The 22927-nt window shown below is 41.3% G+C and overlaps 1 protein-coding gene across 4 annotated transcripts in view; it reads right to left on the reverse strand.

The window, feature by feature from the left end:
- ITCH (itchy E3 ubiquitin protein ligase) overlaps nt 1-22927 on the reverse strand; it is a 103153-nt gene that overhangs the window by 30604 nt on the left and 49622 nt on the right. For 3 of the 4 annotated variants that reach the window (XM_067554467.1, XM_067554468.1, XM_067554466.1), the window contains exons 7-10: nt 15512-15681; nt 13548-13782; nt 5955-6050; nt 2271-2445 (exon numbers count right to left, since the gene is read on the reverse strand). In XM_067554467.1, coding sequence (XP_067410568.1) covers nt 2271-2445; nt 5955-6050; nt 13548-13782; nt 15512-15681 — 676 coding nt within the window. The remainder of the gene's footprint in view (nt 1-2270; nt 2446-5954; nt 6051-13547; nt 13783-15511; nt 15682-22927) is intronic. The other variant, XM_067554469.1, reaches the window with a different exon arrangement.

Raw genomic sequence — 22927 nt, forward strand, 5'->3', positions numbered from 1 at the left:
CTTTAACCACATGAAACTAGGGGTTCAGAATCGTGCTGTTAACATATTTTGCAGCAATTAGCATTGTTAAGTGTAACTTCAATGCCAAGGGATTAAATATCAGGTTTAAGCTTTGTTCTTTGGAAAGTGCCCCAGCCTACACAGAAATGAAACAAGTCTCAGAATCAAATACATTCAAGCCTAACACAATCAGGAAACGCTGCTCTGTTCTTGTAGCTTAGCATGGTTCCCCACCATTTATGAGGTAAACTTTTTCTTTGTAAGTAGCCATTAACAACCTACATCACCTGTCCTAAGTACCTTCAGATGCCCAGTTGAAGTCTACCATTCATGAATATTTGGTGGATTTTGGATTGCTTTAACTCCCCTTGTTTTCTTAACATTGACATGCTATAATTGCATTTTACCTTCATAAAATGCCTCAACTGCTTCCTTGGGTGAACTTCCCATTCTAATCTTTGGCCAACCAATAGAAGACACTACATAGTGAAGTGACTGAGATTTAGAATTCATGAAGACTGAACAAAAAGAGTTAACCTGAACAAATCTCCAAACACTACCAGCATAAACAGACACTACATTTGCTAGCTGGCCACAACATCTAAACCACAGCTGGTTTTGAACCATTTTCTCACCCCTTTGACCTTTCTCGGTACATCATACATGCACTTTGCTACATGAGGAATATTTCACAAGCTATATGCAATATAACAAACACTACTGTTTGTCAGTTATGGTTGTGCCATACATAAAAACGAAAGCAAGGAAATAAATTAAGGCTATCAATTGTACATACCTTCTACTCCCACATCCAGAGACACACACCTCATTGCTAACACACAGCCACCATACCTCAAAGAATGCACAACTTTAATTCTGGCATCCTTACAGGGGACAGTCTTCTGGCAGCCCCTTGCCAAGCCCAAGGCTATGTCTATACTACAGCACTAATTCGAATTAGCTTAATTCGAATTACAGAAAGCGATTTATAGAAAGCGCTGCAGACTGTCCACACCACAGTGTTTGTGCTGGTTTCTTGTGTCCACATTGGCCAGCCTTAATTCGAATTAGAAAGCAGTGCAATGTGGGAAGCTATCCCACAGTGCAACTAACCATTGAGGCTGTTGTGACGAGTGTCATCATCCCAGGATGCAGCGCTGCTTCCCCCACCCCCAAACAAACAGGAAAAGGATTTTCATGCTGTTTTTCTACTCCCCCGATCGCCATTGCTGCAGGCACATGGAGCCAGCTGAACTATGCTCTCATTTTGACCATGACAAATACATTGCAGTTTATCCTGGATTACTTTAGAACTGTACGCTGTTTGCTTTTTATGCTCCCCCTACCACCTCCTGTATATTGCTTGCCTTTGATTTTGATTCTACAGGTGTCTAGAATGTAAGATAAATAACAAGGGAGTCAGTTAGTATATTAATACAGTGATACAAATGTTTCCATTTCACTGATGGAAAGCATGATATAATGTATCCACATGTAGCACTGTGAACAAACTCTTAAGAAAGTATCAATTTCCATGATTGGCCACTGAAACAATGTCGCAAAGCATTTCCTCTCACTACTGGCATTTAAAAGGCATTCACCATGCGGGGAGAGGGGGCGGGGGGTGAAATCTTTCAAAGGGACAAACTTTAAAGGGATAAACTTTCAAAGGGACAAATCTTAAAGGGACAAACTGCAAAGGGCTTGCTGGGCAGTTAAAACGTATTCACCACGCGGGGAGGGGGGTGGTGAAATCTTTCAAACCCTTAAAGAGACAAACTGCCAAGGGCTTGTTGTGTGTGTGTGGGAGTGATCATAGCTTGGATTTTAAACCCATTCACCACAGGAAATGAAGATTTAAATCTTCCCCGGGCTGCTTTGGGGGAGGGTACTGAAATGGGCCATCATGGGATAAAGTCTGGAGGCTAATTAATTCGAATGAAGTCCCATTGCGTCCACACTCACACTAATGCGAATTAACTGATGTGCTTCAGGTGCTAATCCACTTGCAGAGGTGGTTTTATTAATTCGATTTTAAAGACTCCTTAATTCGAATTAACAATGAACAAGTGTAGACGTGGGAGTAATTAATTCAAATTAAGGGACTTTAATTCGAATTAAGCCACCAGTGTAGACCAGGCCCAAGTGTGTGCAGAAGGGATGAAGGAGAAGGGGAAGGAAGTTTGATCTGTTTGAGGGGGAGGTGGATGGGTGAAATTTGGAAATGGGGATGCTCCTCCATAATACATCATATCAGATAGATTTCTCACCCCATATATGAACCTCTGATTAAACTGTTGCATAGCTCCTTGAAGCTGACTGCGCTGAAGTTGCCATTGCTCATAATTCCGGACAGATTCCAATGTCGGTCGCTGCCATGTTGTCGTTCTAGTGAAGTGGTCGACATAATAAATTCTCCCCATGTTGTCAACTCGTCGTTCCCAGCTAAACAATGCAAATAAGGCATCTCAACAGCATGCAGTGACCTCAAAGGCTTAGAACCATTTTAGAGTCAGAAAAGCGGGAAGGCAAGCAGGAGATAAATTTGGAATTGGACGTGGAGCATAGCTAAATGAAAAGTTCAATGTGGTCAGCACATATCTCCCTATTACAGCTCCTGCTGAAACAATGTAAAGAGTTAGAGAAAATTGCTCTCTAAAATGAGAGAATTATTCTCACTTTGTTCCACAATACCACAATCTAGTCAGAGTCACCCCACTTGTAGTGCTTTCAGTGCTTTTAATTGGTGCTCAAGAGCTGCTTTACACATCTGGCTGGTTCTGGATAAGTCATTACTGTTATTACCTATTAGTTATATCTGAGGGGTGGGATGGATGCATGAAGTAATTGCAGTCTACTGCCTCTTAAAAAAAATTAAAGTAACATTGTCAGCTCTGGCTGCAAAACGTGAGATACCCTCATGCTCTTTCTGGCATACTTCTAATCTAACCTCACAAAACCAAAAGAGTGCCCTCATTTTACTAAGTATTTCACTCCATACGTAGTTGAAATAAGTGACATTTACCAAAAAATTAAAGTGAGCAGTGGTCAGGTATTGAGCAAGGTCTGCTATAATATCTGTATTGATCAATACTTGATATACACTGATGTAGTGGAGAGAATTTAAGCTGTCAAGTTTAGTGCGACAGGTTGGTGTGTCTGTCTGGGGCGGAGGAGAGGGCTGTTTTTCCCTTTGAGATTCAGTTCTCTCTGCAGTTTTACATTTTCTTGTTTTATGTGTAACAGCAGTGAGAGTGTGAAAGTAAAAAGAAAAGGCTTTTTTGGTTAAAAGATGTGGTGTCCCCAGAAAACCAGGAAATGGACTAATATGTGCTCTGGTGTAAAAGCTAATGTTATTGGCTGCTGGGCTATTAATTACTGGAAGAGTATGATTAGCAAAACTTTGTTTAAGGTGCAGGTGTGCCGCAAGGTTAGAAGATGGGAACATGAGGCATGGTAACAGGATAAGTTCCAGAGGGGTAGCCGTGTTAGCCTGTATACAGCAAAAACAAAGAGTCCTGTAGCACTTTAAAGACTAACAAATTTAATTTCTGCAGGCATAAGCTTTCATGGCTGTAACCCACTTTGTCAGATGTAAGGAACAGAAATCAGATAGATGTGTATATATATACCTCCTAAGGGTAAGGAACAACAATAGGGAAGTTAGGTATATAAGCAAAGTCCATTCAGTTAGAGTAGTTGAGGCCTATTCAGAATCATTGCTTAGGAGGTGAGAATTTGTGAACAGTGATAATTACTTCTTGTAATGAGATAACCATTCCAAGTCCCTATTTAGACCCAGGCTGATTGTGTCAAGTTTGAAGATGAGTTCCAGTTCTGCAGTTTCTCGCTGAAGTCTGTTTTTGAAGTTTTTTTTTTGTAGAAGTATGGCAACTTTCAAGTCAGCTACAGAGTGTCCTGGGAGATTGAAGTGCTCTCCGACTGGTTTATGGATGTTATCTTTTATGTCTGATTTGTGTCCATTTATTCTTTTGCGTAGTGACAGTCCAGTTTGGCCAATGTACATGGCAGAGGGGCATTGCTGGCACATGATGGCATATATTACATTAGTAGATGTGCAGGTGAATGAGCTCCTTATGGTGTGGCTGATGTGGTTAGGACCTGTGATGGTGTCACTAGAGTCTATGTGTGGGCACAGCTGGCAATGGAGTTTGTTGCAGGGGTATGTTCCTGAGTTAGTGTTCATCTTGTATGGTTGCTGGTGAGTATTTGCTTCAGGTTGGGGGGCTGTCTGTAAGCAAGGATAGGTCTGCCTCCCACAGCTTGAGCGAGTGAGGGATCATCTGCTAGGATAGGTTGTAGATCAGCGGTTCTCAACCGGTGGTACGCGTACCACCAGTGGTACGCGGAAGACGGCTCGGTGGTACGCGAGGCAAATCTTGCCGCCGATTCCACCGCTGAATCCTCCCCCCCACCACCGCCGAGAAACCCCGCCGCCGCCGATCACTCCCCCCTTGCTGCTGCCGAGAAAGCCCACTGCTGCCGAAAGTCCCACCCACCCTGCCGCCGAAAATGGTCAAATGGCGGCAGGGCTTCAGCGGAGGGTATTGATCCCTCCACGCAACCCCGCCTATTTACCGAGTTCTACTCGGGCCAGGTACAGTCAGGTGAAGCGGTACTTGACCTGACTGTACCTGACCCGAGTGGTACACGGGGAAAAAAAGGTTGAGAACCGTTGTTGTAGATCATTAATGATGTGTTGGAGAGATTTTAGTTGGGGGCTGTAGGTGATGGCCAGTGGTGTTCTGTTGTTTTCTTTGTTGGGTCTGTCCTGTAGTAGGTGACTTCTGGGTACCCGTCTGGCTCTGTCAATTTGTTTCTTCACCTCTCCAGATGGGTATTGTAGTTTTAAGAATGTTTTATGGAGATCCTGTAGGTGTTTGTCTCTGTCTGAGGGATCGGAGCAAAGCAATAGTTGTGAATAGGCCTCAACTACTCTAACTGAATGGACTTTGCTTAAACCTAACTTCCCCATTGTTGTTCCTTACCCTTAGATGTATATATATACCTCCTATCTAATTTCTATTCCTTACATCTCACAAAGTGGATTACAGCCCATGAAAGCTTATGCCTGCAGAAATTAAATTTGTTAGTCTTTAAAGTGCTACAGGCCTCTCGTTGTTTTTGCGGTAACAGGATAGAAATCAAAGAACTAACCAGGACTTATTCAGAGTTGGCTAGTGAATTTAGTACTTTTTGGGCTAAGACCCCTTGCTGTTATTTGTGGTAACCTTTGCTGTGGTGCTTTGGTTCCTTTCCCCAGGGTGGGGAAGACTAACAACCTAATTTTTTTTTACCATGAATGATCCTGAGCACCTTATTTCTTTATAAGCAGACATGACTGCTCGGTGTCTGACAGCTAGTAAAACTTCTCCACTCCTCTTTTTCCTATACTTTCTCCCTCTCCCCAAAACCTACGCAACACATACAATGCAGACAGATTTTTTTGGAGACTCTTGGAGAATAAGAGAAGAAAGAAAAAGTGACTAAGCCTCATCTCCAAGGCACCAGCATGCACTACTTGTATAGGGATAGAGATGGTCCAAAGAAGCATGTGCAAGCTCTTAAATTGGGTCACAAAGTCTCCTGGAGTTTGTCTACACTAGAAATTTTTTAACTGGAGTTAGCCATGTATACATGCTAGTTTGGTATCTTATACGTGTTAATCTGATAACATGTTTATACATGCTAGTCTAGCGACAGTCCACTAACGTTTGATGTTTACCCTAAGGCTCAGCCTAGGTAAACCATAAACATGTGTGTCCTGGAATAAGTGTTTGTGTAATATCCAGACTAATAATAATAATCATAATCTTTTTTTTTTTTTTTACACAAATGTGTTAGCTAGCTCAAGTTAATTAGTAATCAATTAACTTGAGCTAAACGCTAGCCTAGACATATCCCTGGAGGCTGGACTTATTCTACTGACTCACCCCGGAGGAAGTGGTTCTGGCCGATCCCAAGTTGTCCTTTTTTCAACGTGATCTACGTAGTATACTCGACCATGCTGGTCCACTCTTTGCTCCCATCTAGAAATAAAAAAGGAAAGGTTACTCAGCTTATGCACTAACTGGAGTTCTTCGAGATGTGTGTATCTATGCATACTCCACTTCAGGTGTGCATGCATCCAATGTGCCTCAGATCAGAGATTTTTGTTAGCAGTACCTGTTTAGTCCACGCATACGCCCTACACATCCTCATGCTTTGTATCATGGACATACAGGGCTGCATGGGTGAACCATCTCAGCTCCTTCTCCACCGTAAAGCCCCACAGAGGAAATTCTAAAAAAAGAGGGTAAGGAGGGTGGATAGTGGAGCATCCATAGGGACACACCTCTTGAACTCCAGTTATTGCACAAGGTGAGTAACCTTTTTTTTTTTTTTTTTTTGGAGTAGTGTCCAAATGGGTGCTCCACTTCAGGTGACTTCCAACCAGCATCCCTATCAGGAGGGGGGGAGCTTTGATTACAAGTTTAATACTGAAGATAAGACAACATTACCAACTGCAGCATCAGATCTAGAAGAATAAACCATCACATAATGTCTGGAAAAAGTATGTATCAAGATCCAGGTTGCAGCCTTACAGAGTTCCAGCATGTATGACTAATATAACAGAGGCAGACAGAGACCTTGGGCAATGGGCTAGCACTCTAGGAGGAGAGTGGATACTGACCAATTCACAGTGGGAAATAATGCATCCAGAGATCTGCCTTGAGAGTCTCTGGGTGGAGATTGTGGATCCTTTGGATCTGTCAACAATTGAGACAAACAAACAGGCTGTTTCTAAATGTTTCTAAACAGTTTCTAAATGGTTTGGTACTGTCCAGATAGAAGGCTATTGCCCTTCTGAGATCCAAGGTATGGAAGGCAGCATCCTGCCTGGTCCGACATGGCTTTGGGAAAAAACTGGGAAATGGATGACTTGGTTGATGTGAAATACAGAAGACACCTTACATAGAAATTTAGGATGTGGTTGTTATTAAATTTTGTCCTTAAAAACCACTGTAAACGGAGGGTCCACCATGAAAGCCCTAATTTCCCCATCTCTCCAGGGAAAAAGTCCAGTTCCCATTCGTAATCACAGGAGTAATGTCTGCTGGGATAGTTAGCCATGGTGCTTTGTATGCCTGGAAGGTAAGAGCCTGAAATTAGGAGGTGGCTAGCAATATATCAGAGTTCCATAACTTAGTTGCTTTGATACAGAAAAAGAGGGACTTAGCTCCCCTATGAAGACTGATGTAGAACATGCAGGCTATATTGTCTGTCATAATCTTGATGGATTTGCTTCTGATTAATGGAAGAAAGCGGGTGCAGGCATGTCTGACTGTACTCAGCTCCAGGAGGCTGATGTGCAGAAGACACTCCTAAGCAGACCATTTGACAAGAGCAATGAAAGTTCCTAAATGTGCTCCCCATCCCACAGGAGATAGATCCAACATTATGGGGACAAAAAGAGGAGGTTGAGTGAAAGAAAAACCTACACAGACCTTGAATGGGTCCTTCTACCAATTGAGCAAGTACAGGACTCAGAGTCGGACAGACACCAAGTTGTCTAGATTGTTTGTTTGGGGGAAATAAGCAGCCATTTTCTGAGCCATTTGTGAAAACAGTAGAGGTGTAACTTGGCATGTTGAGACACAAAGGTATAAGATGCCATGTGTCCTAGTAGTTGGAGGCACTTCCCTGTTGCATTCTGAGGGCTTATCTGAATCTTTGAAATTAGATGGGTTAATGTTGTGAATTTGTAGCAGCCGGAGCTTACCTTTCCACAAATAGCATCCAGGGAAGAATTCGTAGGGGCTAGCTGTCGCTTTGGGGTCAAAATGGACTTTTCAATGTTAATCTGAAGACCTAACTCATGGAACAGGAACATTGCTGTCTTTACTGGAGAATGAAATTCATTGTAATGTCAGCCATTTAGTAGCCAATCAGCTAAGTCTGGAAAAATTATCATTCCCAAATGACAAATCTGGCAGTGGTCATTGCCGGAACACTGAGAACCTGGTGAGAGTCCAGAAGGGAGGATCCAATCCTGAAAGTGATCCTGGCTGACTAGGAAATGAAGAAACCTCTTGTGGAGAAGAGTTGAGTTGTGTCATGAAAACATGCAACCTGAAGGTCGATGGTCAAGAACCAATCTCCCGAATCAAGTGATGGACTTATAGCTGTGAGAGTTACCATTCTGAATTTTTGTATTTTTACAAATATTTTTAGCCATCTGAGATCTAATATTGGCCTCCATCCTCTGTTCTTTTTTTGGGACCAGAACATATGTGGAATAAAATCACCTTCCCCTGTGCTGGACTGGAACTGGTTCTACGACTTGTAAGTGTACAATGCAGATGACTTCTTGTCTCAGCAAGTGTTTGGGAGAGGCCCTGAAAAGGGAAAGGGAAGAAAGTGGAAGAGACAGAAGTGAAATGGATAGAGTAACCTGATCTTATAACCTCCACTTCCCAGTTGTTGGATGTAATCTGCTCCCATGCTGGTTGGGAATGGGAAGCAGGCAGGTAAAATAATGCATCTGTAGATTCATGAGGTGGGGTTTTCCAAACCCTCAATCAGATCATCAAAATTGTCACTTTGATGATGAGGTGGTTAAATAGTTGGCGTTTACATGCTATAGTGCTAGACTGGGTGGGATCTCTGGGCCATTTGGCACCTACTTAATTTTCATTTATTTGCAAGCATATGAATACCTAGATATCTTAAGGTGACACTGGAGTCCTTCAGGGCATGCACAGATAGTCTGTGGACTCAGAAGAGCTTCCAACCATCAAAGGGAAGATCTTCATTGTTATTTTGGACCTCCCTAGAAAATCCACACAGTTGGAGACAAGAAGACTGACACAAGTTGACCGCAGGAGACATGGAACAGGCTCCATGTCAGCACCATCTAAGGAGGCTTATAATGAGGTTCTTGCCAAGGGCTGACCCTGGGCTATGCCGGCCTGGAACTGTTCATGATGTTCCACAGACAGATGTTAAGTAAAGCTGTTAAAGTTGATATAGTTGGTGTGGTTGTATTTCACCATCACAGCTTGGTAATTCACAATCCTAAACTGGAGGGTCATGGATAACTCTTATGGCCAAAGAGGTTGAGGCATTTTTGGTCTATCATAGGGTGCTGATTTAGTGTGATGTCTCCTATACTCATTGACAGCTTTTCTAATCAAAGAATTAGGGGAAGGGTGTGAAAATAAAAATTTGGAGTTCTTGGCTGGGACATAATTTATTTTTAATTGGCGCATTTACATAAATGTTATAATTTCTGGGGTCTGCCAGATGGGCTTGGCAGATTCCAGGGGAGCCTCATTTACCAGGAAAGCCCTCAAACAGAAGGTGTCAAATGCAGAATATCTAAGGGCTTGTTGCTGTCTCTTGCACCTCTTCCAAGTGGATCTGTAACGAGTCAGCCATTCATTTCATTAGCTCCCGAAACTGTCTAAAATTGTGTGCCAAAGAAGGCAAGGGAGGCATCACAGCCTCATCATCTGGGAAAAGCTGAGAAGATATTAGTTTGTGGAGTAATCTCCTTGTCTGATCTTGCCTCTTGATCCTCAAAAGACTCCTCCTGAGGTTCAGGATGCTGAGGAGCATCAGACGGTGCTAGAGATAGCCTTTCTTGAGGGGACCCACAAGGAAAACAGAGTACTAGAAAACTGTTGCCAATAGGTGGTCCAAGGTCCCAGTGTGGCCACCGAGGGGGGCCACAGGGTGTGGCAACCAATGTTGCTCAAACCAATGAGAAGGGACACAAGTTTGTCTCGTTTCTAGAACATCTCTTCCCATAAAGGTGTCAGGGAAAGTGTCTCCATGTTGGTAAGTAGAGGAACCTTGCACTGAGATCTGGGAATCCAAAGAGAACTCCTCTACATCATCTAGGGGAGCCCTGCCAAGCTCAGAGGGTACTGGAGAATCAAGCGTTACCGCGCAAAAGTCCCACCATGGTAACCATATTGATCTCAGTACTGACAGGTGCTCAGTACCTGTTAAAAGCAGAGAACTCTGGTTTGTCTAAGACAAATCAGTCTCTTGAATATCTAAATTTGAGTGGTGCCAGATAGATCTGTGCTGAAAAGGAGCAAGGTTCTGCAGTCAGTACCAGGGGCTGAAACTGCTTTGGTGGGTCCCAATTTGCAGAAGTCCCCAGTATCAAAGATGATGACTGCTTCGGGAATGCCAAAATACTGTGAGATACTGGTTTCTTCATTGGTACTGAGGGAACCAGGGTGACTTGTTTAGGTACTGACTGTAGCATGGGGTCTGTAGGTACTGCCTTTCTGGAGGTAGTGTGTTTAGACTCTTTAGTAGTATGGTCATTCTGAGGCAATACACAGGATGGCTTTGGTACTAAGGCTTGCTTGGTACTGTGATCTTTGGAAGACCTCAGGGCTCTAGATGCAGTACCAGTACCAAAGGAGCCTGGACACTCAACGGAATCCAAACCAGGACCTGAGGTCTCCAAAGTGGTCTTTTTCTGAGGAGACAGGATTTTTTTAAATAGGCTCTCTCTGAGGAGAGCTAATACTGTAACTCATCCTCTTAGGAGTCTTCCTGGTAACCTCTGATGATCTGTCCTGGGAAGGCCTGGGTGAATGTGGTGCAGACTGACAGAGCTTTATGCTTGCTTGGAGGCCAATGTACAGGGGAGTTTTCTTGGCCTAGATCTGAAGGCAAGTGAAGGGAAAGCTCCATCGCCAGGAGCCTGAGTCTAATCTCCTGTTTTTATTAGCTCTGCTTTAGAAGGCTAAGCGGATACTACACTTTTGAGAGAAGTGGACACTATGTGAAGAACTACTATAATTCTTGTTTAGTTTCAGGTCGAAAATTATTCAAACCATGCATAAAGTTTAAAGCTAACAGAAGTGCTATAATTACTTTGTGTAAAGTATTTATTATTTGTAAAGCACTTAACTGGTACCTCACTCACGGGACCTATTAAAATGTATACAGGAGGCAGTGGTACAACATAATACTTAAAAGTAGAATTTACAAGGAAGTATTTTCAAACACTTCAAAAGCAGAATGCATAGCAAACAAATTCCTACTAGAGTAGGGATGGAATTCCACCCACGAAGTACTAAGAGAGCTAATGTAACTGAAGAGTGCACCACATACAAATTACAACAATCAATTAGAAGCAGGGCAGAATCCCAGTCTGAATTCAATTTTTAACCACTTGATGTCAATGGCATTGAGTCCATAATATGAAAAGAGCAAGTTGGCATATAAACCTGAATAAAACTTTGCAGACACTGTAATTAGGAGCTGAAGTATTTTAAAATTGTAAACTTTAACACTAATTCTCTATATGCACAGCGAGCGCGTGTGTACTCCTAATGAACAGGAGGGTGACAAAATGGCAGGAAATGGAAAAGAACAACAAACTGCATACAGTTTAGTTTATCCACAATAAACTAACACAGAATGGTTCAGAGCAATAGGGAAACTATTCTAGCCCAGCTGCTGAGGTGCTAAGATCAGTGTGATGTATACATCTAGTTATTTGCTAAAGTGCAGCAAAACTTCAATGCAATTTTACAACTTGCTATTTAAGATGGATAGCACAAATATTGCTTTATAAATCTGTGAAACACTAAAGAAATTTCTTTGGCCCTATGGACACCATCCAGTCTTGAGGCGCTTGATACCTTCAGGACTGACTATTTTCCAGGGTCTGTGGTGAAACCTGGAAAGAGAATGCATCTGTGGCTAAGGAAGGAAACTCCAGAAACCCTTTGCGAAGTCAGACCAACCCTGCACACCATCTTCTTTTGGCTTGAAATCTGCCCGGCTCTCTCAGATGGCCCTCCCATTCTGCCCATGCTGAAGAGTGGCAATTGGTAGGTAGCTCACAGAAGAACAAATCAAAGATGAACACTTCCTGGCATGAAGAGGAGGAAGCTGCCAGATAGGTGAACAAATGTGAGTGGGAGCATATGACACTGTCTGCTCTTGGTCAGAGGATGACTAGGGAGGTAAGAGGGAGAAAAACAGAAGGAGCACTCAGGGATGGGGCAGGGAGAGGAACAAAGAGCCAGGATCCCAAGTTTTCTTGGCAACCTTCCCCCAGTTTAGAAAACCAAAAAGGGGTTTAGTCTTTCCAAGAGTTAAGTGCTCACAGATTAAAACATTTTTTCAAATCATCTCCTCTACTTGTTTGTTCCCCTATCCTTCTATGGGGACTCTTGTACCAGGCTACTTCCTTAATGTTTTAGTGTACTGGCAACAGAGTGAAATTCAATAAAATCCTCACCTATGAATGTTAGAAAAGAATTTCAGAGTTTGGGAATCTAGAAAATTGCACTTCTTAGCCAACATCTTGGGAACAGCTTGATGACTAGGAAAAAAGCACTGCAGGCAATGAGTCGTGAAAAGAAAGTGTTTTAGGAGTCCCAGGTCCTTAAACTGGAGCTGGTCCAAGCAATATTCCAGCACCAACACACCTATGATCTTGGTGCAATAAAAGATATGCACAAGACTCTGTTTACTGTGTGGCCAAGTTGATGTAAATTTTGTGGCAACAACAGGTAAATTAAACATCTGAAGTTTTTATTTAATTAAATTTAAAAATGAGTAATACAATCAGAACAGCAGTACCCAATGCGTTATAGTTTTTGTCATTAAATTCAATTTTATTAAGTCTCTAAATGTTCATTTTGCCACAGAGTTTTGCCGACAACACATATTTTCATCACAGAAGTTGTCAGTGGGCAACAAGACTTAGTACCATGGTATACAGTATTTGGGACTTTTGACATCTGGAGAGTGAGTCAATCTGGTACTGAGGAATAAGTACATTAGCTTGATGTTTCTGTTGAAATTATCAGCAGTGAAATAGTCAAGATTGACATTTTCAATACTGTCATTTGGTTTCAGAGTTTACATGCAAATAAGATGAATGGAGCAGTTTATACCCTTGAGAGCTATTGTTTCAGGCTATTAAAGGCAGGCAACACTTCATAAATTACACTGTGAAGAAAACCTTTCCAGTGTGACCAATTGTGAAGTTTGGACACGCAGTTTTGAAAAAAACAAATGCTTACATTCTGAAGCACAATCCTCTGGCAAAGGGGCTGTTTCTCTGGCAAATTCTACAATTGCAAACTACGTAGGATCATGTGAACAGTGTTCACAGGAACCAAGCTATTGAGAATTAAGGACTTTAGGATGGCTTTAGAGCCTGATTACACCAAGCAATGACTGCTTTCCTCAAAATAACGATAGCTCACTATAATATATATATATTATTATATCCTCTCATCCTTTTCTGAAGACAAAGGTTGCCAGATGAATAAAAGCGATTTTACAGCTCATTAGTTTGAGGGCATGTCACCAAAGAGAACAGAAACATCAACAAATTTAAATTTCTTACTTGCATAATCTATTCCTGAAAACCAATCAAACCAAGCAGATATTAAAAATCCAAAACTATACACTAGTATTCTTATTGGGAAGCTATGGAAGTTTGCCGTATGTGAGATAAAACAGAACAAAAATGTACAATAGCCTTGAACTCTTACCCAGGTGGAAGAGGACCTTGACTGACTGTGCTGTGTGGCTGAGATGGAGGATTTACTGGCTGGACTTGTCTGGATACTGGAGGTGTGGTCAAACCGGAAGTTGCAGGAACTGTTGTTCCAGATGTTGCCCCTTCAGGGCTCTGTTCTGAAGGTGCATTTGGAGTTGTACTTGGTGATGATTCTGCACTGGACCCATCATTTTCTATGGACATAGATGAAGGACCATTGACACATGCTATGAAATCAGAGAAAACAAAATCAGAAGAAAGGTTCTTAGCAGGTTCTCTCTCATTGCTGTTTAAAACTCAAGAAATCTGTTTTAGAAATTGTTAATCCACAAAAACAAAAGGTTTGTAAATTAGGCCTGTCAAAAAGAATGCAGGTATAAAGCCACACATTTTACATTATTGGATAACTCAGAAGCAATTCTTTTCCATCTTACATAAATACTACATTCCTAGAACTGCCAACAACCAGCAGACAGCTCTTATATTTCTATGATGGTACATTTCATAATCTTTAACACAGCAAGTTGCCTACTTTCAGTAAATACTGAAGGTATGTAAATGAATCCCTTTTTAGTTTGATTAGTTAATTAAATAGTCATTTATTTTACAAATGAACAATAAACATTTCCAAACAAAGCAAATTAGATGACATCTATCTAAAAAGAAACTTGATTCAAGAGAAAAACAATGAGTGGAAAACTTTAAAGGGAAGCATTTAAAGTTTCAGTCTGGTCAGCATCATATCATTATTTAGGAAAAAACAAAGCAAAAATTGTGTCTGATTTGGCCAAGATGAGTGGGTTTGAAAAGTTGAGTTGGACATCCGCTCTGTTTTTTTTTAACAAACACTGCAATCACCTTTTAACAATGATCTCAGCATTGTATGTGATAAAGAGCTGCATTGCCCATGTAACTATATTCAAATATTATAAATGAGGGATGGGATGCAGTCTAGTGTAGTGGTTGAAAAAGAAGAACCCATGAGTCCCAATTTAGTCCACTTCCTGAGCTCTGTAGGAGAGAGAGCATTCTCTGTAGCTACTTTCCTGAGGAGGTCCCAAGCTGCACCTGAGACTGGCATTCAATCAAATAATATTCCCACTTCTCAGTAGGCTGCTAGGATGGCCTAGTGAGGAAACTGACTCCGCTAAACGTCTCTTTAAGAAAAATTCATTTTGTTATTTTCTATAAATGTGATTTTCTATATCTCTATATTTGAATACAGATTGCGTAACACATCATGCACACAGATATTACGCATACTTGTCCACAGCTCAAGATAGATTTCTTAGGAGACATTAGGAGGCCACTTAAACAACCAGAAAAGAAGTCTGAATGTCATGGCCCTTTTTCTTTTTTTTAAAGCAACTGGAAGACAATAAAAACTAACAAAAGTATCAATTCTATTTTAAGGCAAAAAAATAGGAAGAATTTGGCAGCCTATTGCTGTTATATGACAGCTTTTGATACTGTAGATGGTCAGATTTGTAGCGCACACGCGCGCGCGCGCACACACACACACACACACACACACACACACAGAGTAATCTGTCAGAACTGCTACCATTACCTACTTGGGAAGGCTGTTTTAGACACCAATCCTTCCAACAGTTAGCATAGTCACACTGAAGTCAATGAACCACCTCGCAGCAGTAAACATTGCCTTTGGTAGTATTTGCATGATCAGGTCCTTTGGGGGCTTCCTGCACTTCTGACAGTGGTTGCAATACAGCCACTGTTTTTTAATGGACACAGAAGTGAGAGATTTCTAACCATTAAAACAGCTATTAAGAAAGAATGTACCAAGATGCTCTGCCTAGGAGAAATGATCTTGCATTTCTAAAGAATTAACAACTTTGCTAAAAAAGGGATCAGTGCATCTCAAGAAAAGATATTCGAAATGGAATGTAACTTATAAATAGCTTTGAAATGGATATCTGGTACTGGGATACATACCAGCTGCAGAAGTGGGTCTACGAGGAGTGGGTGGAGGTGGTCGGGAGGGCCTGGGAGGCCTAGAAGGTTTAAAGCCTCCATTTGGGAGTAATGGTGAATCACTGCCATTAACAGTCCTGCTTTCACTGGATCCTGCATCCTCATAGCTTTCAAGGCCATTTGTGTTAGTCCTTTGTGGGGAAAGGTAGAAACAAGCATTCTTAGGAATTTGTATAAGGTATTAGAACTGAAAAGTTGAACTATTATGGCTTTAAATGGAAGAAATTCTTAAATTAATTACAGGTTATAAGCATATTATACAATACAAATAGTTTTTGTACAATATGTTTACATATCTGCTATAGCAATAAACCTCTTCATTGTCCAGACATACAAATATACAGAATTTACGTTGGTTGCAATATACCTGACAGGAAGCATTTGTAGATAAGTTTAAACAGAGATGAAGAAAAGCAAGAGGCCATGTTTGGAAAGATAGAGTACTGGAAACAGCAGAAGAGATGGGGGTTGACAATCTGTATAACATTCTCAGTTTGCTTTCAAAATTTATTTTTTATTAAACAGTTTTCACACGAGTGAGCACATCTCAAAAATCACAGATTTGTACTATGGTACTGATGATATTTTCAACATAACCTTAATAAATAAAGTAATTCAACATTAAAGGAAATATTTATGAATTAAACACGAGTTTACATTAAGGGAAATTAATAAAGGGAAAGCACAATTTAGAGTTATTTTCAGAATTTGCATGTTATATTTACACAACATTTGTACTTCTGTAATACCATTTTATAGGATTTAAAAGATCTTTAAAAAGTTAAGGAATTCAGATCACATCATTTCTGAAAAGCAGACATTATACCCATTTTTAAGATTGATAAATTTAGGCATTGTATATTAAACAACAACAGCAAAAACCTTTGTTAAACACTTAGATTTAAGATTGCTAAGTGCAATTCAAGAGAAGATACACTGGGAACACTTGTTTAACAATATTAAATAGTAGGGAAATCACAAACTAAGATTATGTAAACTATCCTGACACTAAATGTCACATTTCTATTATATCAGATAAATTTACTTAGTTGTAGATGTATCTTCTAACATACACCAAATTAATGCACCCCTTTAAAAACACCAATGTAATTCCCTTGGCAATGGATCACTATGAGGTTTGGGAAAGGAAATAAGAACTTAATTTCCAAAGTGATCACATGACGATTTTATAATCCTACTTCTGAACTGCCATGGATTTTTAGATATGGTTTGTGTACCCCCTCTAATGCAAGCATCTTCCCAAGGTACTAGTAATTTGGGAAGCTCCTTCCATCAGAAATGGAAAAAGCACTAATGAGGAAGCATTAGAGAAAGACAAAGTGCTCAAAAGAATGTGTAATGTGCTCTCACTGGCTGCTTTTATTTGAAACCTTTCTTTATTATGGGTAACAATCTAGCATTATTTTTATGTTTAAATTGTAAAGTTCTGTTAAACCTTAATAAGTCACAAATTTTTCAGATGTATTTATTAGTCATCATACCAACTGGTCATAACACTGATCTGAAAATTATTATGTGATGGCATCCTGCATAATCTCCAAAAAATAAGAACATTTACAAACAGAAATCAAGAAGAGCTGGTTTATAACATTTACAACGGCAAGTTAAAATGTACACAAACACAAAAAACTATGTTGAAAGAATGTTAATGTTGCAAGTCAAGCACTAAAAGTTAGTAAATGCCAGAAAAATCAATGCTGTCTGTACAACTTTAATTTGGCCCCTCATGTATACGTAGATGTATATTGGGGAGTCTTCCCCAACACAAAAATGTGACAACTGTGGCAGAGGCAGGAACAGAACTTCCTTCTTCTGGTTTCCAGAACAGTGCATTGAACATAAGAGGTCACACTTTCACTTCTTGCAACACATTGCCTCCTTGCTGTCCAATGAGTGCAGTAGAACAAATACATGACCATGTAAATTAAAATCTCTGTTACTCCATCTGTGAAATGGGGGAAATTATACTTGCCTCCCTCCTATATGGCTTTCATCAATAGTCAAAGCTATGAAAAGCACAGAATTATTAACACCACTCAGTGGAAGGTCTTTGCCTGCTTCCCAGCCCAATACATCTTCCCGTTAGCCAAAGCTGGGGGCTTTGCTACTGCATCAGTTTCCTGTCTCGAAATGTAGCTCTGTGCCTACCATGTAGGAGACTGAATGGACCCTGGGAACATGCTCAATGCCTAATGCAATTAAGACCTCCATAGAACTGGAGCACACTCAATGCAGATAGAGTGTTCAAAGATTTTAGCAGCAAGCTTTTTCAAGTCTATACTAAGTGTGTACACATTTCAATCGTCAAAGGTTTATAATTTGGCCAAATCTGGGTGGATTTTCACAAGGACAGCAAAGGCACCTCCTCCCATGCCCCATAACTGTCCCTGGGCCAAATTTCAAGTGTTTGATCTGAAGCAATGAGGCACTTCAGAAAAATGGGTAGAAAAACAATGGGCTAAGTTAGCTATTTTTTTCTTAGTCTTAATTTTGGGAATGGTTGAACTGTTTTTCCTGAAACTTCCTAAAAAAAAATCAGTCTGAGGCAGAAACCAAGCATAGAAAATTTTAGCCTGAATTATAAAAATTTGTCAAAATTACAAGCAACTGATAACAGGCTTATAATGGAAAATGCTAAACAACTTCAATTGCAAGCTTCACTTGCCTATTATAAATTTTCAAACTTGTACATAAGCCATAATTCAGATATAAATGGCTTAATAACCGAAGCCCTTTTTTGTACCAGATATTTGAATCACTGCCATATAAACTAATCAGATTCTACATTTCTGAAAATAAAATTCTACAAATGTATATTAATCAAAGAAAAATTCAGATCTTCAGATACTAGCAGTGTGGATGGGTCAGAATAAGTTTTATAGTGGACCATTGGTTACAACTTTATCTAGAGAATCATAACCAAGTTCCTCTATAATAAACATACTATTTGTACACTTGGAATTTTGTATTCAAAATAAGATACAGAGGCTCGAAATGGAATTTCACGATATATGTAGAATCAAGCATAATCACATGCATGTTTGACCTAAATATACAGCACTACTTTTGCTCTGTATCTGGGACAGTGCTCATGATAACTTAAGTTACTATGCCATATTGTCCCCAATGAATTTAAAAGTAAGTGATTAGTTGAGCATGTGCTAATCTACTGACTTGAAGTTTACTAGAGTTAAAGCCTAGTTTTTGCTCAGTCCCAGGCCATGTCTATCCTGAAGGCAGCAAATTCGCCGCCGCCAGATCGATCTTTCTGGATCGATTGAGCAGTCAGTGTAGAAAACATCTTACAATGGTGAAAAGAACAGTGTAAAAATAAACATCCGGGGAAAACTCTGGGCTGCATGGTTTGGGCAATTAGGTTGATGACCTATAAAGGAATGGTGAAGTTTGAACAGCTCCTCCAGAGATTATCTGAGCCATCTCCTAACCAATGACTGAGAGATGGTTTTGCAGTGGGGTGAGAAATAGGAAGATAAAAGCAGCTCTCAGAGGGTAGAGAGGTCCTTCTGTTTCGGGGCATATAGGATATACTGCCTCAGTGGCAGAGATGGCATTTAACATGTGATGGGGTGAAAAGTACCCTGGGTACTTAAGAATGAAACATCTCCTTTAAACATCCAACTGGTTCAAAATGCAGCAGCTTGCCTACTCAGAAACGGAGGCTTCACTAGGAACATGACACCATGATGTATCAGTCTTTGAACTGGCTCCCTACTAAACAGAGACAAGTTCAAAGTTTCAGTTCTTTGTCTTCACAGTCCTCACTGGTCCTAGATGTTGAAAGAGACCTCCTACAAGATCAAGACCTCCTACAAGAACTGTGTTGTACTGGAACAACGAACAACCTTATTTCAGTTTAGACCTTGTCTACAAACTTAGGTCAACAGAAGCCAACTTACATCGACCTAATAATGTATGGGTTTACACTACCAACTCCCTTCCACCGACCTAACTTGCCTGTAACGTCAACTTAATTACTCCATTTCGCAAGAGGTGTAGCACTTAAATTGATGTTGACGGACTGACAGAGAGGCAGTGTAGACGCAACATTTTATAAGTCGACTGAATTGACCTCCAGATGGTGTCCTACAGTGCTCTACTGTGACCGCTCTGAAGATTGTTTTCAACTCTGCTGCACAGCAGCCAGGTACACAGGAAACAGCCTTTCCCATTAAAGCCCTGGGAAATTTTGAATTCCCATTTCCTGTTTGATCAGTGTGGACAGCTTGACAGCCCAGCTGATCATAGCAACTCAACACCCCAAAAGCACTCCAGCCTGGATAGGAGGTGGCGGATCTTATTGGTCTGTGGGGGAAAGAGTCTGGGCAGGCACATTTCCGATCCAGCTGAAGAAACACAGACATTTATGGAGAGATTGCACGGGGCATGATGGAGAAGGGCTACATCAGGGACATACAGCAGTGCTGCATGAAAAATAAAAAAAAAAAAAAAAAACTTTGCCAGGTATTCCAGAAGACAAGGGAGGCAAACAGATGTTCTGATTCTGCACCACAGACATGCCGTTTCTACAGTGAGCTGCATGTGATTCTCAGTGGCGACCCCACCACTACCCCCAAACGAAGCGTGGATACTTCCCAGGTATCTGAGTCTCAAGCCTCCTCAGGCAACAATGAGGAGGACATTCTGGATGAGGAAGAGGAGAATGGGAGACAGGCGAGCAGGGGATCCATTCTCCCTGACAGCCAGGAACTATTTTTAACCCCGGAGCAGTCCAGCCAGTCACAAGACAATATGGTGGCCGACTGTGATGCTGTGGAAGGCACCTCTGGTGAGCATGAAATTCCAGTCAAATTGTAGGGGTTACGTGCTCTTATATTTTATGTGTAATATGAAGAAAAAGTAAGATGCAGTGGGTATCTGCTTCCCCACTGGCCGCTCTGGTTAGGCAGAGGGTGCCCCTCAGAAAAGATTATTTATGTGCAGAGGGATGGCCCGGGAATCCTCTATGGAGTTCTCCAGGAAACTTTCCTGGAGGTATTCTGTAATCCTTTGCAGTAGGTTTCTGGAGAGAGCTGCCTTATTTCTTCCACCACAGTGGACACTTTCCCATGCCACTCCAGTATTAACTCTGTGGGCATCATTGCTGTACACAGCATAGCAGCATAAAGGACCAGGTCTGTAATGCAAATGCTTGCAGCATCTGCTCCTTTGTCACCACTGAAAGAGTTAAGAGTCTAAAAGAAATAAAATAGCTGTAGTAATAGAAAAGGAATTCATGGTTCCAATATTAGGAAATTAGTTTAGGAAAACAATGGGTAAACCCTCTGCTAAAGAAAGGGAGTCTGTCTTTCTTTCGCCCTCTGATAGGGAAAGGGAGTCTGTCTTTCTTTCGCCCTCTGATAAAGAAAGGGAGTTTTTCTCTCACCCTCTGCTGAAGGAAGAAGCACTTATCTAGGCACCAGACAGGGGTAAAAGGGAGGGAAAGTTTTCTTATCTGATAAGTGAAAGAATGTCAGCTTGAAGAAAACCATTAGACAGAGGGCAAGAGGTAAATTTAAAAGGCGCATGCGTAATAAGGTAATAGAATATTAGCACACACCTTGCATAGAAAATTCGCTTATTAGCATGAACATGGATCTATATATGTTGTATGTGGAAGAAAATGTATGTAATAGGCGGTCGCGAAAGTTGTAAACCTTTTATTACCCAGCCAATGGGGAACGAAGGGAGGGATTTTCTCGGCCGGGATAGGGAATATAAACTGTTAAACAAAGAAAGGGGGGTGCGCTCCTTACAGAATAGATTTTTTTGTTCTGGAGTTGTGCCCAGCTTTGCAAACCTGTTATAAAAATAAAACGTAGTTTTTTTTGTTACTCTTTACCTGTATCCGATGTTCTTTATTAAACCCTTTTAGTCAAAGTTATTATTTACACCTCTGTTATCCTCAGGAGGTTAATATCACATAGGGTCCACTAAAGGCGATGATGGAAGTTTCCATTACAAGTGCTCATACTGCAAACAACAGAGCATGTGATCCCCCATGCATGGCAATTTCCGGGTCCCTCAACCACGGTTTCCCTAACATGCCAGTGGTTTGGTTGGGAAATAATCAACCTCATAATTGAAATAAATGAGATTGACCTCATAATCTGCAAGTCCAGGGTGATTACTACTAGCAGCACTAAGTGAAAGGATGTGGGGGATGGGCTTCCTGTGTTTTCTCATGACTGCAACTCCCTCCTCCCCCCCCAGCTGCCTTAGACAAATTTGGGAGGCTTACTGCTGGTCCCTGGTCTCAAAGCGATGTACATGTTTTTGGGGGGAGGAGAGGGGACATTATCCACCTGTGCTCCTGATGTGGGATTCCCACAAGTTGTAGCACAAGTCCAGTTGCACCCATGCCGCTGGGCTATAGTCACCATGGCTGGAACAGCAAACTGGTTCACTGAATAGCTAGGGATTCTGATCATGTTCTGACTTGCACTTGAGTGTAATAAGGGCAGTGTTTTTTAAATAGCAACCCTGCACTAGATCCAAGATATGCACTGACAGTGGTTGCCTTGTGCTTTGCATGTCTTACAGTGGAAAGCTTGGCCTTCAGTGCATTCTCCACACCAGCAGAGAGGCTTTTGTAGATTAAAAGACAGGGAAAGAGAACATGTGATGACATGTTGAACGAGATAATGTATGCCTCTGGGACAGCTGACATGGAGCTAACAGCCTGGAGGATTTCACTGTCTGAAAGACTGGACATGGAGAGCAGGAGAGCATCCCAGGAGCATTAGCGTGCCACGTAAGATAGGATGCTGCGGATTATGAAGGACCCATCAGACAAGTTGAGGCATCTGGTTCAGCTTCAAGAAAAGTAAACTGATGCTAGAGTCCCTCTGCAGCCCCTGAAGAACAGCCTGCAAGCATCGCCCTGTTCCCAATCCCCATCCCCCAAACATTCCACGAGGCCCAAGGGGGGGGGGGAGGGGAAAAGGTGCCATATCCTTTCCCCTCCACACTGGGGGAGTGTACTAAGAACAAAAGGCAGCCATTCAAAGACCTTTGATGAGCAAGACTTCTGTACTTTCACAGAGATGCAGCATTTGTTTCTTCCCTCCCAATTTTACCACATTCTGTTCTTTCATATTCATATCCTGTTCTTTCATATTCTTTATGTTTGTGCAATAAGTCAACGTTTCACGAATGAAATACTCTTTATTTATTCCAATTATGAGGGTTGGGGTGTGTGTGAAGGAGAAGAACAGAGAAACTGATGCAACAGAGGGGAAAACATGGGAAGGCACAATGCAGATAAGCGACACAAGTTACTGTGGCTCATTACTGAAATGGGTTTTCAAAGCCTCCTGGAGATAGAGAGCTCCTTGC

This window comes from Emydura macquarii, unplaced genomic scaffold (assembly GCF_026122565.2).
Source record: "Emydura macquarii macquarii isolate MOO-44397 ecotype Brisbane River unplaced genomic scaffold, CSIRO-AGI_Emac_v2 contig_1483, whole genome shotgun sequence".
Classification (NCBI taxonomy): domain Eukaryota; kingdom Metazoa; phylum Chordata; order Testudines; family Chelidae; genus Emydura; species Emydura macquarii.